The 23,407-nt window shown below is 49.9% G+C and overlaps 1 protein-coding gene across 5 annotated transcripts in view; it reads right to left on the bottom strand.

Moving 5' to 3' along the window:
- The window catches only part of tkfc (triokinase/FMN cyclase), a 46,514-nt gene that overhangs the window by 6,976 nt on the left and 16,131 nt on the right, over nt 1-23,407 (bottom strand). For 3 of the 5 annotated variants that reach the window (XM_065015089.1, XM_065015091.1, XM_065015093.1), the window contains exons 2-11: nt 21,157-21,346; nt 17,570-17,862; nt 17,316-17,394; nt 16,911-17,000; nt 15,804-15,838; nt 15,274-15,358; nt 13,853-13,942; nt 13,558-13,674; nt 12,769-12,882; nt 10,962-11,099 (exon numbers count right to left, since the gene is read on the bottom strand). In XM_065015089.1, the coding sequence (XP_064871161.1) occupies nt 10,962-11,099; nt 12,769-12,882; nt 13,558-13,674; nt 13,853-13,942; nt 15,274-15,358; nt 15,804-15,838; nt 16,911-17,000; nt 17,316-17,394; nt 17,570-17,862; nt 21,157-21,346 (1,231 nt within the window). The remainder of the gene's footprint in view (nt 1-10,961; nt 11,100-12,768; nt 12,883-13,557; nt 13,675-13,852; nt 13,943-15,273; nt 15,359-15,803; nt 15,839-16,910; nt 17,001-17,315; nt 17,395-17,569; nt 17,863-21,156; nt 21,347-23,407) is intronic. The other 2 variants (XM_065015090.1, XM_065015094.1) reach the window with 2 other exon arrangements.

The following is a 23,407-nucleotide window of genomic DNA, read 5'->3' as shown; positions in this document are numbered from 1 at the left end:
AATGGTCCAGGTTACACAGTGACTCACTACTGTAATGGTCCAGGTTACATAGTGACTCACTACTGTAATGGTCCAGGTTACACAGTGACTCACTACTGTAATGGTCCAGGTTACATAGTGACTCACTACTGTAATGGTCCAGGTTACACAGTGACTCACTACTGTAATGGTCCAGGTTACATAGTGACTCACTACTGTAGTGGTCCAGGTTACATAGTGACTCACTACTGTAATGGTCCAGGTTACATAGTGACTCACTACTGTAATGGTCCAGGTTACATAGTGACTCAGTGACTCACTACTGTAATGGTCCAGGTTACATAGTGACTCACTACTGTAATGGTCCAGGTTACATAGTGACTCACTACTGTAATGGTCCAGGTTACATAGTGACTCAGTGACTCACTACTGTAATGGTCCAGGTTACATAGTGACTCAGTGACTCACTACTGTAATGGTCCAGGTTACATAGTGACTCAGTGACTCACTACTGTAATGGTCCAGGTTACATAGTGACTCAGTGACTCACTACTGTAATGGTCCAGGTTACATAGTGACTCACTACTTTAATGGTCCAGGTTACATAGTGACTCACTACTGTAATGGTCCAGGTTACATAGTGACTCAGTGACTCACTACTGTAATGGTCCAGGTTACACAGTGACTCACTACTTTAATGGTCCAGGTTACATAGTGACTCACTACTGTAATGGTCCAGGTTACATAGTGACTCAGTGACTCACTACCGTAGTGGTCCAAGTTACACAGTGACTCACTACCGTAATGGTCCAGGTTACATAGTGACTCACTACTGTAATGGTCCAGGTTACATAGTGACTCACTACTGTAATGGTCAGGTTACATAGTGACTCACTACTGTAATGGTCCAGGTTACACAGTGACTCACTACTGTAATGGTCAGGTTACACAGTGACTCACTACTGTAATGGTCCAGGTTACACAGTGACTCACTACTGTAATGGTCCAGGTTACATAGTGACTCACTACTGTAATGGTCAGGTTACATAGTGACTCACTACTGTAATGGTCAGGTTACATAGTGACTCAGTGACTCACTACTGTAATGGTCAGGTTACATAGTGACTCACTACTGTAATGGTCCAGGTTACATAGTGACTCACTACTGTAATGGTCCAGGTTACATAGTGACTCACTACTGTAATGGTCCAGGTTACATAGTGACTCACTACTGTAATGGTCCAGGTTACATAGTGACTCACTACTGTAATGGTCCAGGTTACATAGTGACTCACTACTGTAATGGTCCAGGTTACATAGTGACTCAGTGACTCACTACTGTAATGGTCCAGGTTACATAGTGACTCAGTGACTCACTACTGTAATGGTCCAGGTTACATAGTGACTCAGTGACTCACTACTGTAATGGTCCAGGTTACATAGTGACTCACTACTGTAATGGTCCAGGTTACATAGTGACTCAGTGACTCACTACTGTAATGGTCCAGGTTACATAGTGACTCACTACTGTAATGGTCCAGGTTACATAGTGACTCACTACTGTAATGGTCCAGGTTACATAGTGACTCACTACTGTAATGGTCCAGGTTACATAGTGACTCACTACTGTAATGGTCCAGGTTACATAGTGACTCACTACTGTAATGGTCAGGTTACATAGTGACTCACTACTGTAATGGTCAGGTTACATAGTGACTCACTACTGTAATGGTCCAGGTTACATAGTGACTCACTACTGTAATGGTCCAGGTTACATCTCACTACTGTAATGGTCCAGGTGACATAGTGACTCACTACTGTAATGGTCCAGGTTACATAGTGACTCACTACTGTAATGGTCCAGGTTACATAGTGACTCACTACTGTAATGGTCCAGGTGACTCAGTGACTCACTACTGTAACGGTCCAGGTTACATAGTGACTCAGTGACTCACTACTGTAATGGTCCAGGTTACATAGTGACTCAGTGACTCACTACTGTAATGGCCCAGGTTACAAAGTGGCTCAGTGACTCACTACTGTAATGGTCCAGGTTACATAGTGACTCACTACTGTAATGGTCCAGGTTACATAGTGACTCAGTGACTCACTACTGTAATGATCCAGGTTACATAGTGACTCAGTGACTCACTACTGTAATGGTCCAGGTTACACAGTGACTCACTACTGTAATGGTCCAGGTTACACAGTGACTCACTACTGTAATGGTCCAGGTTACATAGTGACTCAGTGACTCACTACTGTAATGGTCCAGGTTACATAGTGACTCAGTGACTCACTACTGTAGTGGTCCAGGTTACACAGTGACTCACTACCGTAATGGTCCAGGTTACATAGTGACTCACTACTGTAATGGTCCAGGTTACATAGTGACTCACTACTGTAATGGTCCAGGTTACACAGTGACTCACTACTGTAATGGTCCAGGTTACACAGTGACTCACTACTGTAATGGTCCAGGTTACATAGTGACTCACTACTGTAATGGTCCAGGTTACACAGTGACTCACTACTGTAATGGTCCAGGTTACATAGTGACTCACTACTGTAATGGTCCAGGTTACATAGTGACTCACTACTGTAATGGTCCAGGTTACATAGTGACTCACTACTGTAATGGTCCAGGTTACATAGTGACTCAGTGACTCACTACTGTAATGGTCCAGGTTACACAGTGACTCACTACTTTAATGGTCCAGGTTACATAGTGACTCAGTGACTCACTACTGTAATGGTCCAGGTTACACAGTGACTCACTACTGTAATGGTCCAGGTTACACAGTGACTCACTACTGTAATGGTCCAGGTTACATAGTGACTCAGTGACTCACTACTGTAATGGTCCAGGTTACATAGTGACTCAGTGACTCACTACTGTAGTGGTCCAGGTTACATAGTGACTCACTACTGTAATGGTCCAGGTTACATAGTGACTCACTACTGTAATGGTCCAGGTTACATAGTGACTCACTACTGTAATGGTCCAGGTTACACAGTGACTCACTACTGTAATGGTCCAGGTTACACAGTGACTCACTACTGTAATGGTCCAGGTTACATAGTGACTCACTACTGTAATGGTCCAGGTTACACAGTGACTCACTACTGTAATGGTCCAGGTTACATAGTGACTCACTACTGTAATGGTCCAGGTTACACAGTGACTCACTACTGTAATGGTCCAGGTTACATAGTGACTCACTACTGTAATGGTCCAGGTTACACAGTGACTCACTACTGTAATGGTCCAGGTTACATAGTGACTCACTACTGTAATGGTCCAGGTTACATAGTGACTCACTACTGTAATGGTCCAGGTTACATAGTGACTCAGTGACTCACTACTGTAATGGTCCAGGTTACATAGTGACTCACTACTGTAATGGTCCAGGTTACACAGTGACTCACTACTGTAATGGTCCAGGTTACATAGTGACTCAGTGACTCACTACTGTAGTGGTCCAGGTTACACAGTGACTCACTACTGTAATGGCCCAGGTTACAAAGTGGCTCAGTGACTCACTACTGTAATGGTCCAGGTTACATAGTGACTCACTACTGTAATGGTCCAGGTTACATAGTGACTCAGTGACTCACTACTGTAATGGTCCAGGTTACATAGTGACTCAGTGACTCACTACTGTAATGGTCCAGGTTACACAGTGACTCACTACTGTAATGGTCCAGGTTACACAGTGACTCACTACTGTAATGGTCCAGGTTACATAGTGACTCAGTGACTCACTACTGTAATGGTCCAGGTTACATAGTGACTCAGTGACTCACTACTGTAATGGTCCAGGTTACACAGTGACTCACTACTGTAATGGTCCAGGTTACATAGTGACTCACTACTGTAATGGTCCAGGTTACATAGTGACTCACTACTGTAATGGTCCAGGTTACATAGTGACTCACTACTGTAATGGTCCAGGTTACACAGTGACTCACTACTGTAATGGTCCAGGTTACACAGTGACTCACTACTGTAATGGTCCAGGTTACATAGTGACTCACTACTGTAATGGTCCAGGTTACACAGTGACTCACTACTGTAATGGTCCAGGTTACATAGTGACTCACTACTGTAATGGTCCAGGTTACATAGTGACTCACTACTGTAATGGTCCAGGTTACATAGTGACTCACTACTGTAATGGTCCAGGTTACATAGTGACTCACTACTGTAATGGTCCAGGTTACATAGTGACTCAGTGACTCACTACTGTAATGGTCCAGGTTACACAGTGACTCACTACTTTAATGGTCCAGGTTACATAGTGACTCAGTGACTCACTACTGTAATGGTCCAGGTTACACAGTGACTCACTACTGTAATGGTCCAGGTTACACAGTGACTCACTACTGTAATGGTCCAGGTTACATAGTGACTCAGTGACTCACTACTGTAATGGTCCAGGTTACATAGTGACTCAGTGACTCACTACTGTAATGGTCCAGGTTACACAGTGACTCACTACTGTAATGGTCCAGGTTACATAGTGACTCACTACTGTAATGGTCCAGGTTACATAGTGACTCACTACTGTAATGGTCCAGGTTACATAGTGACTCACTACTGTAATGGTCCAGGTTACATAGTGACTCACTACTGTAATGGTCCAGGTTACATAGTGACTCAGTGACTCACTACTGTAATGGTCCAGGTTACACAGTGACTCACTACTGTAATGGTCCAGGTTACACAGTGACTCACTACTGTAATGGTCCAGGTTACATAGTGACTCAGTGACTCACTACTGTAATGGTCCAGGTTACATAGTGACTCAGTGACTCACTACTGTAGTGGTCCAGGTTACACAGTGACTCACTACCGTAATGGTCCAGGTTACATAGTGACTCACTACTGTAATGGTCCAGGTTACACAGTGACTCACTACTGTAATGGTCCAGGTTACACAGTGACTCACTACTGTAATGGTCCAGGTTACACAGTGACTCACTACTGTAATGGTCCAGGTTACACAGTGACTCACTACTGTAATGGTCCAGGTTACATAGTGACTCACTACTGTAATGGTCCAGGTTACACAGTGACTCACTACTGTAATGGTCCAGGTTACATAGTGACTCACTACTGTAATGGTCCAGGTTACTGACTCACTACTGTAATGGTCCAGGTTACATAGTGACTCACTACTGTAATGGTCCAGGTTACATAGTGACTCACTACTGTAATGGTCCAGGTTACATAGTGACTCACTACTGTAATGGTCCAGGTTACATAGTGACTCACTACTGTAATGGTCCAGGTTACATAGTGACTCACTACTGTAATGGTCCAGGTTACATAGTGACTCACTACTGTAATGGTCCAGGTTACATAGTGACTCACTACTGTAATGGTCCAGGTTACATAGTGACTCAGTGACTCACTACTGTAATGGTCCAGGTTACATAGTGACTCAGTGACTCACTACTGTAATGGTCCAGGTTACATAGTGACTCAGTGACTCACTACTGTAATGGTCCAGGTTACATAGTGACTCAGTGACTCACTACTGTAATGGTCCAGGTTACATAGTGACTCAGTGACTCACTACTGTAATGGTCCAGGTTACATAGTGACTCAGTGACTCACTACTGTAATGGTCCAGGTTACATAGTGACTCAGTGACTCACTACTGTAATGGTCCAGGTTACAAAGTGGCTCAGTGACTCACTACTGTAATGGTCCAGGTTACATAGTGACTCAGTGACTCACTACTGTAATGGTCCAGGTTACATAGTGACTCAGTGACTCACTACTGTAATGGTCCAGGTTACACAGTGACTCACTACTGTAATGGTCCAGGTTACATAGTGACTCACTACTGTAATGGTCCAGGTTACACAGTGACTCACTACTGTAATGGTCCAGGTTACATAGTGACTCAGTGACTCACTACTGTAATGGTCCAGGTTACATAGTGACTCAGTGACTCACTACTGTAGTGGTCCAGGTTACACAGTGACTCACTACCGTAATGGTCCAGGTTACATAGTGACTCACTACTGTAATGGTCCAGGTTACATAGTGACTCACTACTGTAATGGTCCAGGTTACATAGTGACTCACTACTGTAATGGTCCAGGTTACACAGTGACTCACTACTGTAATGGTCCAGGTTACACAGTGACTCACTACTGTAATGGTCCAGGTTACATAGTGACTCACTACTGTAATGGTCCAGGTTACACAGTGACTCACTACTGTAATGGTCCAGGTTACATAGTGACTCACTACTGTAATGGTCCAGGTTACATAGTGACTCACTACTGTAATGGTCCAGGTTACATAGTGACTCACTACTGTAATGGTCCAGGTTACATAGTGACTCAGTGACTCACTACTGTAATGGTCCAGGTTACACAGTGACTCACTACTTTAATGGTCCAGGTTACATAGTGACTCAGTGACTCACTACTGTAATGGTCCAGGTTACACAGTGACTCACTACTGTAATGGTCCAGGTTACACAGTGACTCACTACTGTAATGGTCCAGGTTACATAGTGACTCAGTGACTCACTACTGTAATGGTCCAGGTTACATAGTGACTCAGTGACTCACTACTGTAATGGTCCAGGTTACATAGTGGCTCAGTGACTCACTACTGTAATGGTCCAGGTTACAAAGTGGCTCAGTGACTCACTACTGTAATGGTCCAGGTTACATAGTGACTCAGTGACTCACTACTGTAATGGTCCAGGTTACATAGTGACTCAGTGACTCACTACTGTAATGGTCCAGGTTACACAGTGACTCACTACTGTAATGGTCCAGGTTACATAGTGACTCACTACTGTAATGGTCCAGGTTACATAGTGACTCACTACTGTAATGGTCCAGGTTACATAGTGACTCACTACTGTAATGGTCCAGGTTACATAGTGACTCACTACTGTAATGGTCCAGGTTACATAGTGACTCACTACTGTAATGGTCCAGGTTACATAGTGACTCACTACTGTAATGGTCCAGGTTACATAGTGACTCACTACTGTAATGGTCCAGGTTACATAGTGACTCACTACTGTAATGGTCCAGGTGACTCAGTGACTCACTACTGTAATGGTCCAGGTTACATAGTGACTCACTACTGTAATGGTCCAGGTTACATAGTGACTCACTACTGTAATGGTCCAGGTGACTCAGTGACTCACTACTGTAACGGTCCAGGTTACATAGTGACTCAGTGACTCACTACTGTAATGGTCCAGGTTACATAGTGACTCAGTGACTCACTACTGTAATGGTCCAGGTTACAAAGTGGCTCAGTGACTCACTACTGTAATGGTCCAGGTTACATAGTGACTCACTACTGTAATGGTCCAGGTTACATAGTGACTCAGTGACTCACTACTGTAATGGTCCAGGTTACATAGTGACTCAGTGACTCACTACTGTAATGGTCCAGGTTACATAGTGACTCACTACTGTAATGGTCCAGGTTACATAGTGACTCACTACTGTAATGGTCCAGGTTACAAAGTGACTCACTACTGTAATGGCCCAGGTTACATAGTGACTCAGTGACTCACTACTGTAATGGTCCAGGTTACATAGTGACTCACTACTGTAATGGTCCAGGTTACATAGTGACTCAGTGACTCACTACTGTAATGGTCCAGGTTACATAGTGACTCACTACTGTAATGGTCCAGGTTACATAGTGACTCAGTACTGTAATGGTCCAGGTTACATAGTGACTCAGTGACTCACTACTGTAATGGTCCAGGTTACATAGTGACTCACTACTGTAATGGTCCAGGTTACATAGTGACTCACTACTGTAATGGTCCAGGTTACATAGTGACTCAGTGACTCACTACTGTAATGGTCCAGGTTACATAGTGACTCACTACTGTAATGGTCCAGGTTACATAGTGACTCACTACTGTAATGGTCCAGGTTACATAGTGACTCACTACTGTAATGGTCCAGGTTACATAGTGACTCACTACTGTAATGGTCCAGGTTACATAGTGACTCAGTGACTCACTACTGCAATGGTCCAGGTTACATAGTGACTCAGTGACTCACTACTGTAATGGTCCAGGTTACATAGTGACTCAGTGACTCACTACTGTAATGGTCCAGGTTACATAGTGACTCACTCCCGTAATGGTCCAGGTTACATAGTGACTCACTACCGTAATGGTCCAGGTTACATAGTGACTCACTACTGTAATGGTCCAGGTTACATAGTGACTCACTACTGTAATGGTCCAGGTTACATAGTGACTCACTACTGTAGTGGTCCAGGTTACATAGTGACTCAGTGACTCACTACTGTAATGGTCCAGGTTACATAGTGACTCACTACTGTAATGGTCCAGGTTACATAGTGACTCAGTGACTCACTACTGTAATGGTCCAGGTTACATAGTGACTCAGTGACTCACTACTGTAATGGTCCAGGTTACATAGTGACTCAGTGACTCACTACTGTAATGGTCCAGGTTACATAGTGACTCACTACTGTAATGGTCCAGGTTACATAGTGACTCACTACTGTAACGGTCCAGGTTACATAGTGACTCACTACTGTAATGGTCCAGGTTACATAGTGACTCACTACTGTAATGGTCCAGGTTACATAGTGACTCAGTGACTCACTACTGTAATGGTCCAGGTTACATAGTGACTCACTACTGTAATGGTCCAGGTTACATAGTGGCTCACTACTGTAATGGTCCAGGTTACATAGTGACTCAGTGACTCACTACTGTAATGGTCCAGGTTACATAGTGACTCACTACTGTAATGGTCCAGGTTACATAGTGACTCACTACTGTAATGGTCCAGGTTACATAGTGACTCAGTGACTCACTACTGTAATGGTCCAGGTTACATAGTGACTCAGTGACTCACTACTGTAATGGTCCAGGTTACATAGTGACTCAGTGACTCACTACTGTAATGGTCCAGGTTACATAGTGACTCAGTGACTCACTACTGTAATGGTCCAGGTTACATAGTGACTCAGTGACTCACTACTGTAATGGTCCAGGTTACATTGTGACTCACAACTGTAACGGTCCAGGTTACATAGTGACTCACTACTGTAATGGTCCAGGTTACATAGTGACTCAGTGACTCACTACTGTAATGGTCCAGGTTACATAGTGACTCACTACTGTAATGGTCCAGGTTACAAAGTGACTCAGTGACTCACTACTGTAATGGTCCAGGTTACATAGTGACTCAGTGACTCACTACTGTAATGGTCCAGGTTACATAGTGACTCAGTGACTCACTACCGTAATGGTCCAGGTTACATAGTGACTCACTACCATAATGGTCCAGGTTACATAGTGACTCACTACTGTAATGGTCCAGGTTACATAGTGACTCACTACTGTAATGGTCCAGGTTACATAGTGACTCACTACTGTAATGGTCCAGGTTACATAGTGACTCACTACTGTAATGGTCCAGGTTACACAGTGACTCACTACTGTAATGGTCCAGGTTACATAGTGACTCACTACTGTAATGGTCCAGGTTACATAGTGACTCACTACTGTAATGGTCCAGGTTACATAGTGACTCAGTGAATCACTACTGTAACGGTCCAGGTTACATAGTGACTCAGTGACTCACTACTGTAACGGTCCAGGTTACATAGTGACTCACTACTGTAATGGTCCAGGTTACATAGTGACTCACTACTTTAACGGTCCAGGTTACATAGTGACTCACTACTTTAACGATCCAGGTTACATAGTGACTCAGTGACTCACTACCGTAATGGTCCAGGTTACATAGTGACTCAGTGACTCACTACTGTAATGGTCCAGGTTACATAGTGACTCACTACTGTAATGGTCCAGGTTACATAGTGACTCACTACTGTAATGGTCCAGGTTACATAGTGACTCACTACTGTAATGGTCCAGGTTACATAGTGACTCACTACTGTAATGGTCCAGGTTACATAGTGACTCACTACTGTAATGGTCCAGGTTACATAGTGACTCACTACTGTAATGGTCCAGGTTACATAGTGACTCACTACTGTAATGGTCCAGGTTACATAGTGACTCACTACTGTAATGGTCCAGGTTACATAGTGACTCACTACTGTAATGGTCCAGGTTACATAGTGACTCACTACTGTAATGGTCCAGGTTACATAGTGACTCACTACTGTAATGGTCCAGGTTACATAGTGACTCACTACTGTAATGGTCCAGGTTACATAGTGACTCACTACTGTAATGGTCCAGGTCACATAGTGACTCACTACTGTAATGGTCCAGGTTACATAGTGACTCACTACTGTAATGGTCCAGGTTACATAGTGACTCACTACTGTAATGGTCCAGGTTACATAGTGACTCACTACTGTAATGGTCCAGGTTACATAGTGACTCAGTGACTCACTACTGTAATGGTCCAGGTTACATAGTGACTCACTACTGTAATGGTCCAGGTTACATAGTGACTCACTACTGTAATGGTCCAGGTTACACAGTGGCTCAGTGACTCACTACTGTAATGGTCCTGTGGAAACACTGGTGTTTTTATGAATTTTGTTCTATGTTGCTCTGTCTGTATGCTACGTCTTGCTTGTTCTGTGTTGCTCTGTCTGTATGCTACGTCTTGCTTGTTCTATGTTGCTCTGTCTATATGCTACGTCTTGCTTGTTCTATGTTGCTCTGTCTGTATGCTACGTCTTGCTTGTCCTATGTTGCTCTGTCTGTATGCTACGTCTTGCTTGTTCTATGTTGCTCTGCGTGTGCTCACTGCTCAATGATTGTCTATATTTTAATTGTTTTTATTAACCTGCCCAGGGACTGCGGTTGAAAATTAGCCGGCTGACTAAAACCAGCACTTTTGCTGAAACGTTGGTTAATGTGCACTGTCCCTGTAAAAATAAACTCAAACTCAAATGAATACTGTTCACAAAATGTTGCATAGTGTATCTACAAGTATGCAATTAATGTCTTCACCTTTGGCAGCTTGGGCATGAGTGTTCCCGCAATCTCCGTCCCCGGATGCCCTGTCCAGTGAGTTTAGTTCCTCTTGGCGTTGAAGAAGGGAAGAGCACACCGCTTCTAGAGCCTTCCGCATCACATCACTGAGAGGACCTGACACACAGAAAGATATTCATTTACAGCTGTGTGTGTGTGTGTGTGTGTGTGTGTGTTCAAAAGATTAAAAATGACGTTTCAAAAAAAAAAGTGAGGGAACAATATGACTAACTGGATTGGATCCCAGGTATCCTGCAGGGCCTCAAGACTGTTGACCCACTGAGCTAGACCCAGGTATCCTGCAGGGCATCAAGACTGTTGACCCACTGAGCTAGACCCAGGTATCCTGCAGGGCCTCAAGACTGTTGACCCACTGAGCTAGACCCAGGTATCCTGCAGGGCCTCAAGACTGTTGACCCACTGAGCTAGACCCAGGTATCCTGCAGGGCATCAAGACTGTTGACCCACTGAGCTAGACCCAGGTATCCTGCAGGGCCTCAAGACTGTTGACCCACTGAGCTAGACCCAGGTATCCTGCAGGGCATCAAGACTGTTGACCCACTGAGCTAGACTCAGGTATCCTGCAAGGCATCAAGACGGTTGACTGACTTCTGACTTCTGTGTGCGGTGAGTGTTGTCCTAAACCTACCTTCGTGTGAGGTGTCAGGTGAGTGTGTGTGTTGTCCTAAACCTACCTTCTGTGTGAGGTGTCAGGTGAGTGTGTGTGTTGTCCTAAACCTACCTTCTGTGTGAGGTGTCAGGTGAGTGTGAGTGTTGTCCGAACCGTACCTTCTGTGTGAGAGGTCAGGTGAGTGTTGTCCTAACCGTACCTTCTGTGTGAGAGGTCATGTGAGTGCTGTCCTAACCGTACCTTCTGTGTGAGAGGTCATGTGAGTGCTGTCCTAACCGTACCTTCTGTGTGAGAGGTCAGGTGAGTGTTGTCCTAACCGTACCTTCTGTGTGAGAGGTCAGGTGAGTGTTGTCCTAACCGTACCTTCTGTGTGAGAGGTCAGGTGAGTGTTGTCCTAACCGTACCTTCTGTGTGAGAGGTCAGGTGAGTGTTGTCCTAACCGTACCTTCTGTGTGAGAGGTCAGGTGAGTGTTGTCCTAACTACCTTCTGTGTGAGAGGTCAGGTGAGTGTTGTCCTAACCGTACCTTCTGTGTGAGAGGTCAGGTGAGTGTTGTCCTAAACGTACCTTCTGTGTGAGAGGTCAGGTGAGTGTTGTCCTAACCGTACCTTCTGTGTGAGAGGTCAGGTGAGTGTTGTCCTAACCGTACCTTCTGTGTGAGAGGTCAGGTGAGTGTTGTCCTAACCGTACCTTCTGTGTGAGAGGTCAGGTGAGTGTTGTCCTAACCGTACCTTCTGTGTGAGAGGTCAGGTGAGTGTTGTCCTAACCGTACCTTCTGTGTGAGGTGTCAGGTGAGTGTGAGTGTTGTCCTAACCTACCTTCTGTGTGAGAGGTCAGGTGAGTGTTGTCCTAACCGTACCTTCTGTGTGAGGTGTCAGGTGAGTGTGAGTGTTGTCCTAACCGTACCTTCTGTGTGAGAGGTCAGGTGAGTGTTGTCCTAACCGTACCTTCTGTGTGCGAGGTCAGGTGAGTGTTGTCCTAACCGTACCTTCTGTGTGAGAGGTCAGGTGAGTGTGTGTATTGTCCTAACCGTACCTTCTGTGTGAGAGGTCAGGTGAGTGTTGTCCTAACCGTACCTTCTGTGTGCGAGGTCAGGTGAGTGTTGTCCTAACCTACCTTCTGTGTGCGAGGTCAGGTGAGTGTTGTCCTAACCTACCTTCTGTGTGCGAGGTCTCTTGCATGTCTTTCGCTGGAGGGTCCAGAATGTAACTTGTCCCACTGATACACACAGTACTGAGGTTGGGCCAGGCAGAGGCTGTTGTCTTGGCATCTGAGAGAGAGATGGGCAGGGAGGGAGAGATGGGGGAGGGAGGGAGAGAGAGATGGGGAGGGATGGAGAGAGAGATGGGGAGGGAGGGAGAGAGAGATGGGGAGGGAGAGAGAGATAGATGGGGAGGGAGAGAGAGAGAGATGGGGAGGGAGGGAGAGAGAGATGGGGAGGGAGGGAGGAGAGAGAGGGAGGGATGGGGAGGGGATGGAGAGAGAGATGGGGAGGAAGAGGAGAGAGAGAGAGATGGGGAGGGATAGAGAGAGAGATGGGGAGGGAGGGAGGGAGGGGAGAGATGGGGAGGGAGGGAGAGAGAGATGGGGAGGGAGGGAGAGAGAGATGGGGAGGGAGGGAGATGGGGAGGGGAGGGAGAGAGAGATGGGGAGGGAGAGAGAGATGGGGGGGGAGAGAGAGATGGGGAGGGAGAGAGAGAGAGATGGGGAGGGAGAGAGATGGGGAGGGAGGGAGAGAGAGATGGGGAGGGAGGGAGAGAGAGATGGGGAGGGAGGGAGAGAGAGATGGGGAGGGAGAGAGAGATGGGGAGGGAGAGAGAGATGGGGAGGGAGAGAGAGATGGGGAGGGAGAGAAACGACAAGCCAGTGTTACATGGTGATAGGTTTGTGTGTGTGTAAGTAATCAGGAGTGACCGTGTTCTCAACCAGGTGACTGTGTTCTCACCAAACAGTCTGAGTATCTCCTGGTCTGCTCTCATCATTGACAGAGACACTCCCGCCATTTCCAGTGATGTCATAAATGACCCCGACATCACCCGGGCAACCCGCACCCCACGACCCTCTGTAACCATGGCAACAACAAACAAACAAAAATTATTTTAAAAAAGAGATTCCACAGAGAATGTAAACAAGGTAACCTGAATAACGAGGTTAACAATTAGCTTTTCATAAATCAATAAACTACAATATTATACATTGTTATTTACGATAACAGTTAAGCAATGAGCCATGAGTCGTACCCAGGTAGCGTATAGCAGATCTAGTAACAACAGATATCTCTAGACAAGACAGAGCTCCAAGGTTGTTAACACACAGAACCACACTGTCACCTGTACCAGAGAGAGAGAGAGAGAGAGAGAGAGAGAGAGAGAGGGGACACGGTTAGGAGGACGAGGTAGGAGGGGGCACGGTTTATAGGAGGAGGGGGGGACACGGTTTATAGGAGGAGGGGGGGACACGGTTTAAAGGAGGAGGAGGGGGACACGGTTTATAGGAGGAGGAGGGGGACACGGTTTAAAGGAGGAGGAGGGGGACACGGTTTAAAGGAGGAGGAGGGGGACACGGTTTAAAGGAGGAGGAGGGGGACACGGTTTATAGGAGGAGGAGGGGGACACGGTTTATAGGAGGAGGAGGGGGACACGGTTTATAGGAGGAGGAGGGGACACGGTTTATAGGAGGAGGAGGGGACACGGTTTATAGGAGGAGGGGACACAGTTTAAAGGAGGAGGGGGACACAGTTTAAAGGAGGAGGGGGACACGGTTTATAGGAGGAGGGGGACACGGTTTATAGGAAGAGGGGGACACAGTTTAAAGGAGGAGGGGAACACGGTTTAAGGAGGAGGGGGGACACGGTTTAAAGGAGGAGGGGAACACGGTTTAAAGGAGGGGGGCACGGTTTAAAGGAGGAGGGGGAACACGGTTTAAGGAGGAGGGGGAACACGGTTTAAAGGAGGAGGGGGAACACGGTTTAAAGGAGGAGGAGGGGACACGGTTTAAAGGAGGGGGGGGACACGGTTTAAAGGAGGAGGAGGGGAACAGTTTAAAGGAGGGGGTTTAAAGGAGGGGGGCTTAAAGGAGGGGGGACACAGTTTAAAGGAGGAGGAGGGGTTTAAAGGAGGGGGAGACACGGTTTAAAGGAGGAGGAGGGGTTTAAAGGAGGGGGGGTTTAAAGGAGGGGGGGTTTAAAGGAGGAGGAGGGGAACACGGTTTAAAGGAGGGGGGTTTAAAGGAGGAGGGGAACACTGTTTAAAGGAGGAGGGGGACACGGTTTAAAGGAGGAGGAGGGGAACACGGTTTAAAGGAGGAGGGGGACACGGTTTAAAGGAGGAGGGGGGACACGGTTTAAAGGAGGAGGGGGGTTTAAAGGAGGAGGAGGGGAACACGGTTTAAAGGAGGAGGGGGACACAGTTTAAAGGAGGGGGTTTAAAGGAGGAGGAGGGGAACACGGTTTCAATGAGGGGAGGGGGACACGGTTTAAAGGAGGAGGAGGGGGACATGGTTTAAAGGAGGAGGAGGGGGGGACACGGTTTAAAGGAGGGGGTTAAAGGAGGGGGTTTAAAGGAGGAGGAGGGGGGACATGGTTTAAAGGAGGAGGAGGGGGGACACGGTTTAAAGGAGGAGGGAGATGGTTTAACTGAATTAAATGCGGTGGTCCTTGTACCTGACTTCAGAGACAGATGTGATTGGCTGGCAGGGTTGGTCATATGGTCTACCATGTTCTTCACCACCTCATCCGCCGAGGTCACCTAAAAGAGATCCATCATGGCAAACCAACGTCTCATTAAATACGACACACCGATAGGGCAGCGGCACCCGGGTTTGGCCGTCATTGTAAATAAGAATACGTTCTAAACTGAGTTGCCCTAGTTAATAAATAGGGGTTGAATAAAGGGTAAATAAAGGGTGAATAAAGGTTGAATAAAGGGTAAATAAAGGTTGAATAGGGGTTGAATAAAGGGTAAATAAAGGGTGAATAAAGGTTGAATAAAGGGTAAATAAAGGTTGAATAGGGGTTGAATAAAGGTTAAATAAAGGGTAAATAAAGGGTAAATAAAGGGTAAATAAAATAGTGCACTACTTTTGACCAGATTGAGTGCCATTTGGAACACTGCCTGCACTATAACCTAACTTTACTACACTGACCTTTGACCTCTTAATGCCAACACTGTATCCTAACTTTATTACACTGACCTTCGACCTCTTAATGCCAGGCTCACCATGGATACCTGAGGAGAAAAACAACATGATCTAAATTACTAACTGCTCTTTCTCCCCCCATAGAAGTTATCAATTCCAAACATGGAATTTATCCAGTCCCAATTCCCCCCCTCACCTCACCCAGTCCCAGCCCCCCCCCTCACCCAGTCCCAGCCCCCTCACCTAGTCCCAGCTCCCTCTCTCCCTCCCTCTCTCTCTCACCCAGTCCCAGCTCCCTCTCTCCTCCCTCTCTCACCCAGTCCCAGCTCCCTCCTTCCCTCCCTCCCTCTCTCACCCAGTCCCAGCTCCCTCCTTCCCTCCCTCCCTCTCTCACCCAGTCCCAGCTCCCTCCTTCCCTCCCTCCCTCTCTCAACCCAGTCCCAGCTCTCCCTCTCTCACCCAGTCCCAGCTCCTCCCTCTCTCACCCAGTCCCAGCTCCCTCCCTCCCTCTCTCACCCAGTCCCAGCTCCCTCCCTCCCTCTCTCACCCAGTCCCAGCTCCTCCCTCCCTCTCTCACCCAGTCCCAGCTCCCCTCCCCTCTCTCACCCAGTCCCAGCTCCCTCCCTCCCTCCCTCTCTCACCCAGTCCCAGCTCCTCCCTCCCTCCCTCTCTCACCCAGTCCCAGCTCCCTCCCTCCCTCTCTCACCCAGTCCCAGCTCCCTCCCTCCCTCTCTCACCCAGTCCCAGCTCTCTCCCTCCCTCCCTCACCCAGTCCCAGCTCTCTCCCTCCCTCTCTCACCCAGTCCCAGCTCTCTCCCTCCTCCTCTCACCCAGTCCCAGCTCTCTCCCTCCCTCTCTCACCCAGTCCCAGCTCTCCCTCCCTCTCTCACCCAGTCCCAGCTCTCCCTCCCTCTCACCCAGTCCCCCTCCCTCCCTCCCTCTCTCACTCACCCAGTCCCAGCTCCCTTCCTCCCTCTCTCACCCAGTCCCAGCTCCCTCCCTCCCTCCCTCCCCTCTCACCCAGTCCCAGCTCCTCCTCCCTCCCTCCTCCTCTCTCACCCAGTCCCAGCTCCCTCCCTCCCTCCCTCCCTCTCTCACCCAGTCCCAGCTCCATCCTCCCTCTCACCCAGTCCCAGCTCCCTCCCTCCCTCCCTCTCTCACCCAGTCCCAGCTCCATCTCTCCAGCAGGCAGGTCAAAGGAAGGCAGACAGCCTGGAACACTACAGGGAGACAAGCTGACCCCCAGAGTACCTACAGTAGAAACACACAATCTCTGAGAATACTACTGACCCCCAGAGTACCTACAGTAGAAACACACAATCTCTGAGAATACTACTGACCCCCAGAGTACCTACAGTAGAAACACACAATCTCTGAGAATACTACTGACCCCCAGAGTACCTACAGTAGAAACACACAATATCTGAGAATACTACTGACCCCCAGAGTACCTACAGTAGAAACATACAATCTCTGAGAATACTAGAGGAGTATAAACTGACAGGTACGGATAAGAGAAAAGCTGACTGGCTGAAACGGTTGTGAGTGTGTGTGTATAGATCTCACCAATGCCCTTCACTGCCTCTGTCACCTTGGAGACAATCTCGTCCAATGGACAACCTTCTTCAGCCAGAGCCCCAGCAAGCTGAGCGAGAGGAAAAGAGATCAATGACTTTCTTTCACACAACATCAAAACAGTCCTAGATGATCGATCGGGGTTAAAGTTGAAGTCGGTGTTTTAAAATGTCTAAAACATAAAAACGCTATACTTCTGTCATTTATAACATAAATAAAATAAAAAGAGATGAAACACTGATTACCTTGTGAACAAACACCGTTCCACACAGGCCCCTCCTCCCAGCCTTACTGGGTTGATCAAAAGCACAGTCGTCGGCGACAATCACCATTTCGACTGCGACGCCGCGGTTACGGGCCTGTTCCGCAGCGAGGCCGAAGTTGAGGCGGTCTCCGGTGTAGTTCTTAACGATGAGTAGAACTCCCGACACCCCCGCGTCACGTAGAGACAAAATGGCCGCTAGAACACTGGCCGGGGGAGGGGAGGCAAAGACACCACCTGCAACCGCTGCTGATAGCATACCGCTACCTATGTACCCTGGGGGGGGGAAGAAGAGAGGGAGAAGGGGAGGGAGAGGGAGAGAGAGGAGGAGGAAGAAGAGACAGGAGAAGGGGAGGGAGAGATGGGGAGAGAGGGGGTGGGAGAGGGGAGAAGGGGAGGGAGAGACGGGGAGAGGGGGTGGGAGAGGGAGAAGGGGGAGGGAGAGACGGGGAGAGAGGGGGTGGGAGAGGGAGAAGGGGGAGAGAGAGGGGAGAGAGAGGGAGAAGGGGAGGGAGAGACAGAGAGAGGGGAGAGAGAGGGAGAAGGGGAGGGAGAGAGAGAAGGGGAGGGAGAGAGAGAAGGGGAGGGGGGGAGAGAGAGGGGGAGAGAGAGGGGGGTGGGAGATCAGAGACAGAGAGTACTTGTCTGTGTTGGCTCGTGCCCAGGCCCCCCTCTAGAGAGCAGGGCCACTCGTCCCCTGAGGACCTCCAGGCCTGACCACCACCCTGTGGCCCCTCAGCAGAGAACGGTTGGGTCAGTCGCTGGACTCAGGTTCGAGTCCCAGTCCCCTGAGGACCTCCAGGCCTGACCACCACCCTGTGGCCCCTCAGCAGAGAACGGTTGGGTCAGTCGCTGGACTCAGGTTCGAGTCCCAGTCCCCTGAGGACCTCCAGGCCTGACCACCACCCTGTGGGCCCTCAGCAGAGAACGGTTGGGTCAGTCGCTGGACTCAGGTTCGAGTCCCAGTCCCCTGAGGACCTCCAGGCCTGACCACCACCCTGTGGCCCCTCAGCAGAGAACGGTTGGGTCAGTCGCTGGACTCAGGTTCGAGTCCCAGTCCCCTGAGGACCTCCAGGCCTGACCACCACCCTGTGGCCCCTCAGTAGAGAACGGTTGGGTCAGTCGCTGGACTCAGGTTCGAGTCCCAGTCCCCTGAGAACCTCCAGGCCTGACCACCACCCTGTGGCCCCTCAGCAGAGAACGGTTGGGTCAGTCGCTGGACTCAGGTTCGAGTCCCAGTCCCCTGAGGACCTCCAGGCCTGACCACCACCCTGTGGCCCCTCAGCAGAGAACGGTTGGGTCAGTCGCTGGACTCAGGTTCGAGTCCCAGTCCCCTGAGGACCTCCAGGCCTGACCACCACCCTGTGGCCCTCAGCAGAGAACGGTTGGGTCAGTCGCTGGACTCAGGTTCGAGTCCCAGTCCCTGAGGACCTCCAGGCCTGACCACCACCCTGTGGCCCCTCAGTAGAGAACGGTTGGGTCAGTCGCTGGACTCAGGTTCGAGTCCCAGTCCCCTGAGGACCTCCAGGCCTGACCACCACCCTGTGGCCCCTCAGCAGAGAACGGTTGGGTCAGTCGCTGGACTCAGGTTCGAGTCCCAGTCCCCTGAGGACCTCCAGGCCTGACCACCACCCTGTGGCCCCTCAGCAGAGAACGGTTGGGTCAGTCGCTGGACTCAGGTTCGAGTCCCAGTCCCCTGAGGACCTCCAGGCCTGACCACCACCCTGTGGCCCCTCAGCAGAGAACGGTTGGGTCAGTCGCTGGACTCAGGTTCGAGTCCCAGTCCCTGAGGACCTCCAGGCCTGACCACCACCCTGTGGCCCCTCAGCAGAGAACGGTTGGGTCATTCGCTGGACTCAGGTTCGAGTCCCAGTCCCCTGAGGACCTCCAGGCCTGACCACCACCCTGTGGCCCCTCAGCAGAGAACGGTTGGGTCAGTCGCTGGACTCAGGTTCGAGTCCCAGTCCCCTGAGGACCTCCAGGCCTGACCACCCTGTGGGCCCTCAGCAGAGAACGGTTGGGTCAGTCGCTGGACTCAGGTTCGAGTCCCAGTCCCCTGAGGACCTCCAGGCCTGACCACCACCCTGTGGCCCCTCAGCAGAGAACGGTTGGGTCAGTCGCTGGACTCAGGTTGAGTCCCAGTCCCCTGAGGACCTCCAGGCCTGACCACCACCCTGTGGCCCCTCAGCAGAGAACGGTTGGGTCAGTCGCTGGACTCAGGTTCGAGTCCCAGTCCCCTGAGGACCTCCAGGCCTGACCACCACCCTGTGGCCCCTCAGCAGAGAACGGTTGGGTCAGTCGCTGGACTCAGGTTCGAGTCCCAGTCCCTGAGGACCTCCAGGCCTGACCACCACCCTGTGGCCCCTCAGCAGAGAACGGTTGGTCAGTCGCTGGACTCAGGTTCGAGTCCCAGTCCCCTGAGGACCTCCAGGCCTGACCACCACCCTGTGGCCCCTCAGCAGAGAACGGTTGGGTCATTCGCTGGACTCAGGTTCGAGTCCCAGTCCCCTGAGGACCTCCAGGCCTGACCACCACCCTGTGGCCCCTCAGCAGAGAACGGTTGGGTCAGTCGCTGGACTCAGGTTCGAGTCCCAGTCCCCTGAGGACCTCCAGGCCTGACCACCACCCTGTGGGCCCCTCAGCAGAGAACGGTTGGGTCAGTCGCTGGACTCAGGTTCGAGTCCCAGTCCCCTGAGGGACCTCCAGGCCTGACCACCACCCTGTGGCCCCTCAGCAGAGAACGGTTGGGTCAGTCGCTGGACTCAGGTTCGAGTCCCAGTCCCCTGAGGACCTCCAGGCCTGACCACCACCCTGTGGCCCCTCAGTACTCAGTAGAGAACGGTTGGGTCAGTCGCTGGACTCAGGTTCGAGTCCCAGTCCCCTGAGGACCTCCAGGCCTGACCACCACCCTGTGGCCCCTCAGCAGAGAACGGTTGGGTCAGTCGCTGGACTCAGGTTCGAGTCCCAGTCCCCTGAGGACCTCCAGGCCTGACCACCACCCTGTGGCCCCTCAGCAGAGAACGGTTGGGTCAGTCGCTGGACTCAGGTTCGAGTCCCAGTCCCTGAGGACCTCCAGGCCTGACCACCACCCTGTGGCCCCTCAGCAGAGAACGGTTGGGTCAGTCGCTGGACTCAGGTTCGAGTCCCAGTCCCCTGAGGACCTCCAGGCCTGACCACCACCCTGTGGCCCCTCAGCAGAGAACGGTTGGGTCATTCGCTGGACTCAGGTTCGAGTCCCAGTCCCCTGAGGACCTCCAGGCCTGACCACCACCCTGTGGCCCCTCAGCAGAGAACGGTTGGGTCAGTCGCTGGACTCAGGTTCGAGTCCCAGTCCCCTGAGGACCTCCAGGCCTGACCACCACCCTGTGGCCCCTCAGCAGAGAACGAGGTCATTCGCTGGACTCAGGTTCGAGTCCCAGTCCCCTGAGGACCTCCAGGCCTGACCACCACCCTGTGGCCCCTCAGCAGAGAACGGTTGGGTCAGTCGCTGGACGCAGGTTCGAGTCCCAGTCCCCTGGATTTACAACACTGGTGTCTGAATGTGTCTATACAGGTAAACGAGTGTCCTACCTGCGTGTGCTGGCTCGTGTCCAGACCCCCCTCCAGACAGCAGGGCCACCCGGCCCTTGAGGGCCTCCAGATCAGCCCTGACCACCACCCTGTGGCCCCTCAGCAGAGAGAGACATCCAGAGCTAGAGACAATGCCTTCCAGGGCCTCGTCTACACAGCGGTCTACTGAGTTTAATAACTTCTGTTGGGGCTGGGAGAGGAGAGAGGTAGGAGTGGAGAGACGTAGGAGAGGAGAGGAGAAACAGAGGAGACGTAGGAGAGGAGAGACGTAGGAGAGACGTAGGAGAGACGTAGGAGAGGAGAGACGTAGGAGAGGAGAGACGTAGGAGAGGAGAGAGGTAGGAGAGGAGAGAGGTAGGAGAGGAGAGACGTAGGAGAGACGTAGGAGAGGAGAGACGTAGGAGAGACGTAGGAGAGGAGAGACGTAGGAGAGGAGAGACGTAGGAGAGACGTAGGAGAGGAGAGACGTAGGAGAGGAGAGACGTAGGAGAGACGTAGGAGAGGAGAGACGTAGGAGAAGGAGAGACGTAGGAGAGGAGAGAGGTAGGAGAGGAGAGACGTAGGAGAGGAGAGAGGTAGGAGAGGAGAGGAGAAACAGAGGAGACGTAGGAGAGGAAAGACGTAGGAGAGGAGACGTAGGAGAGGAGACGTAGGAGAGGAGAGGAGAAACAGAGGAGACGTAGGAGAGGAGAGACGTAGGAGAGGAGAAGAGAGACGTAGGAGAGGAGAGAAGTAGGAGAGGAGAGACAGAGGAGAGGAGAGACGAAGGAGAGACGTAAGGCCCAAAGCCTGTAACGATCTGATATATAGACCTACAGAGGCTAGGCTACATGGTACACTGACCCTGTAACAGACTACAACACTGACCCTGTAACAGACTACAACACTGACCAGACTACAACACTGACCCTGTAACAGACTACAACACTGACCCAGTAACAGACTACAACACTGACCCAGTAACAGACTACAACACTGACCCAGTAACAGACTACAACACTGACCCAGTAACAGACTACAACACTGACCCTGTAACAGACTACAACACTGACCCTGTAACAGACTACAACACTGACCCTGTAACAGACTACAACACTGACCCAGTAACAGACTACAACACTGACCCAGTAACAGACTACAACACTGACCCAGTAACAGACTACAACACTGACCCAGTAACAGACTACAACACTGACACTGTAACAGACTGACCCAGTAACAGACTACAACACTGACCCTGTAACAGACTGACCCTGTAACAGACTACAACACTGACCCAGTAACAGACTACAACACTGACCCAGTAACAGACTACAACACTGACCCAGTAACAGACTACAACACTGACCAGACTACAACACTGACCCAGTAACAGACTACAACACTGACCCTGTAACAGACTACAACACTGACCCTGTAACAGACTACAACACTGACCCAGTAACAGACTACAACACTGACCCAGTAACAGACTACAACACTGACCCTGTAACAGACTGACCCTGTAACAGACTACAACACTGACCCAGTAACAGACTACAACACTGACCCAGTAACAGACTACAACACTGACCAGACTACAACACTGACCCTGTAACAGACTACAACACTGACCCTGTAACAGACTACAACACTGACCCTGTAACAGACTCAACACTGACCCAGTAACAGACTACAACACTGACACTGTAACAGACTGACCCAGTAACAGACTACAACACTGACCCTGTAACAGACTGACCCTGTAACAGACTACAACACTGACCCAGTAACAGACTACAACACTGACCCAGTAACAGACTACAACACTGACCCTGTAACAGACTACAACACTGACCCTGTAACAGACTACAACACTGACCCTGTAACAGACTACAACACTGACCCAGTAACAGACTACAACACTGACCCAGTAACAGACTACAACACTGACCACACTACCACACTGACCCTGTAACACACTACAACACTGACCACACTACAACACTGACCCAGTAACAGACTACAACACTGACACTGTAACAGACTGACCCAGTAACAGACTACAACACTGACCCTGTAACAGACTGACCCTGTAACAGACTACAACACTGACCCAGTAACAGACTACAACACTGACCCAGTAACAGACTACAACACTGACCCAGTAACAGACTACAACACTGACCAGACTACAACACTGACCCAGTAGCAGACTACAACACTGACCCAGTAGCAGACTACAACACTGACACTGTAACAGACTGACCCA

Source organism: Oncorhynchus nerka, unplaced genomic scaffold (genome assembly GCF_034236695.1).
Source record: "Oncorhynchus nerka isolate Pitt River unplaced genomic scaffold, Oner_Uvic_2.0 unplaced_scaffold_1700, whole genome shotgun sequence".
Classification (NCBI taxonomy): domain Eukaryota; kingdom Metazoa; phylum Chordata; class Actinopteri; order Salmoniformes; family Salmonidae; genus Oncorhynchus; species Oncorhynchus nerka.
This window is presented reverse-complemented; position numbering and strand designations above follow the sequence as displayed.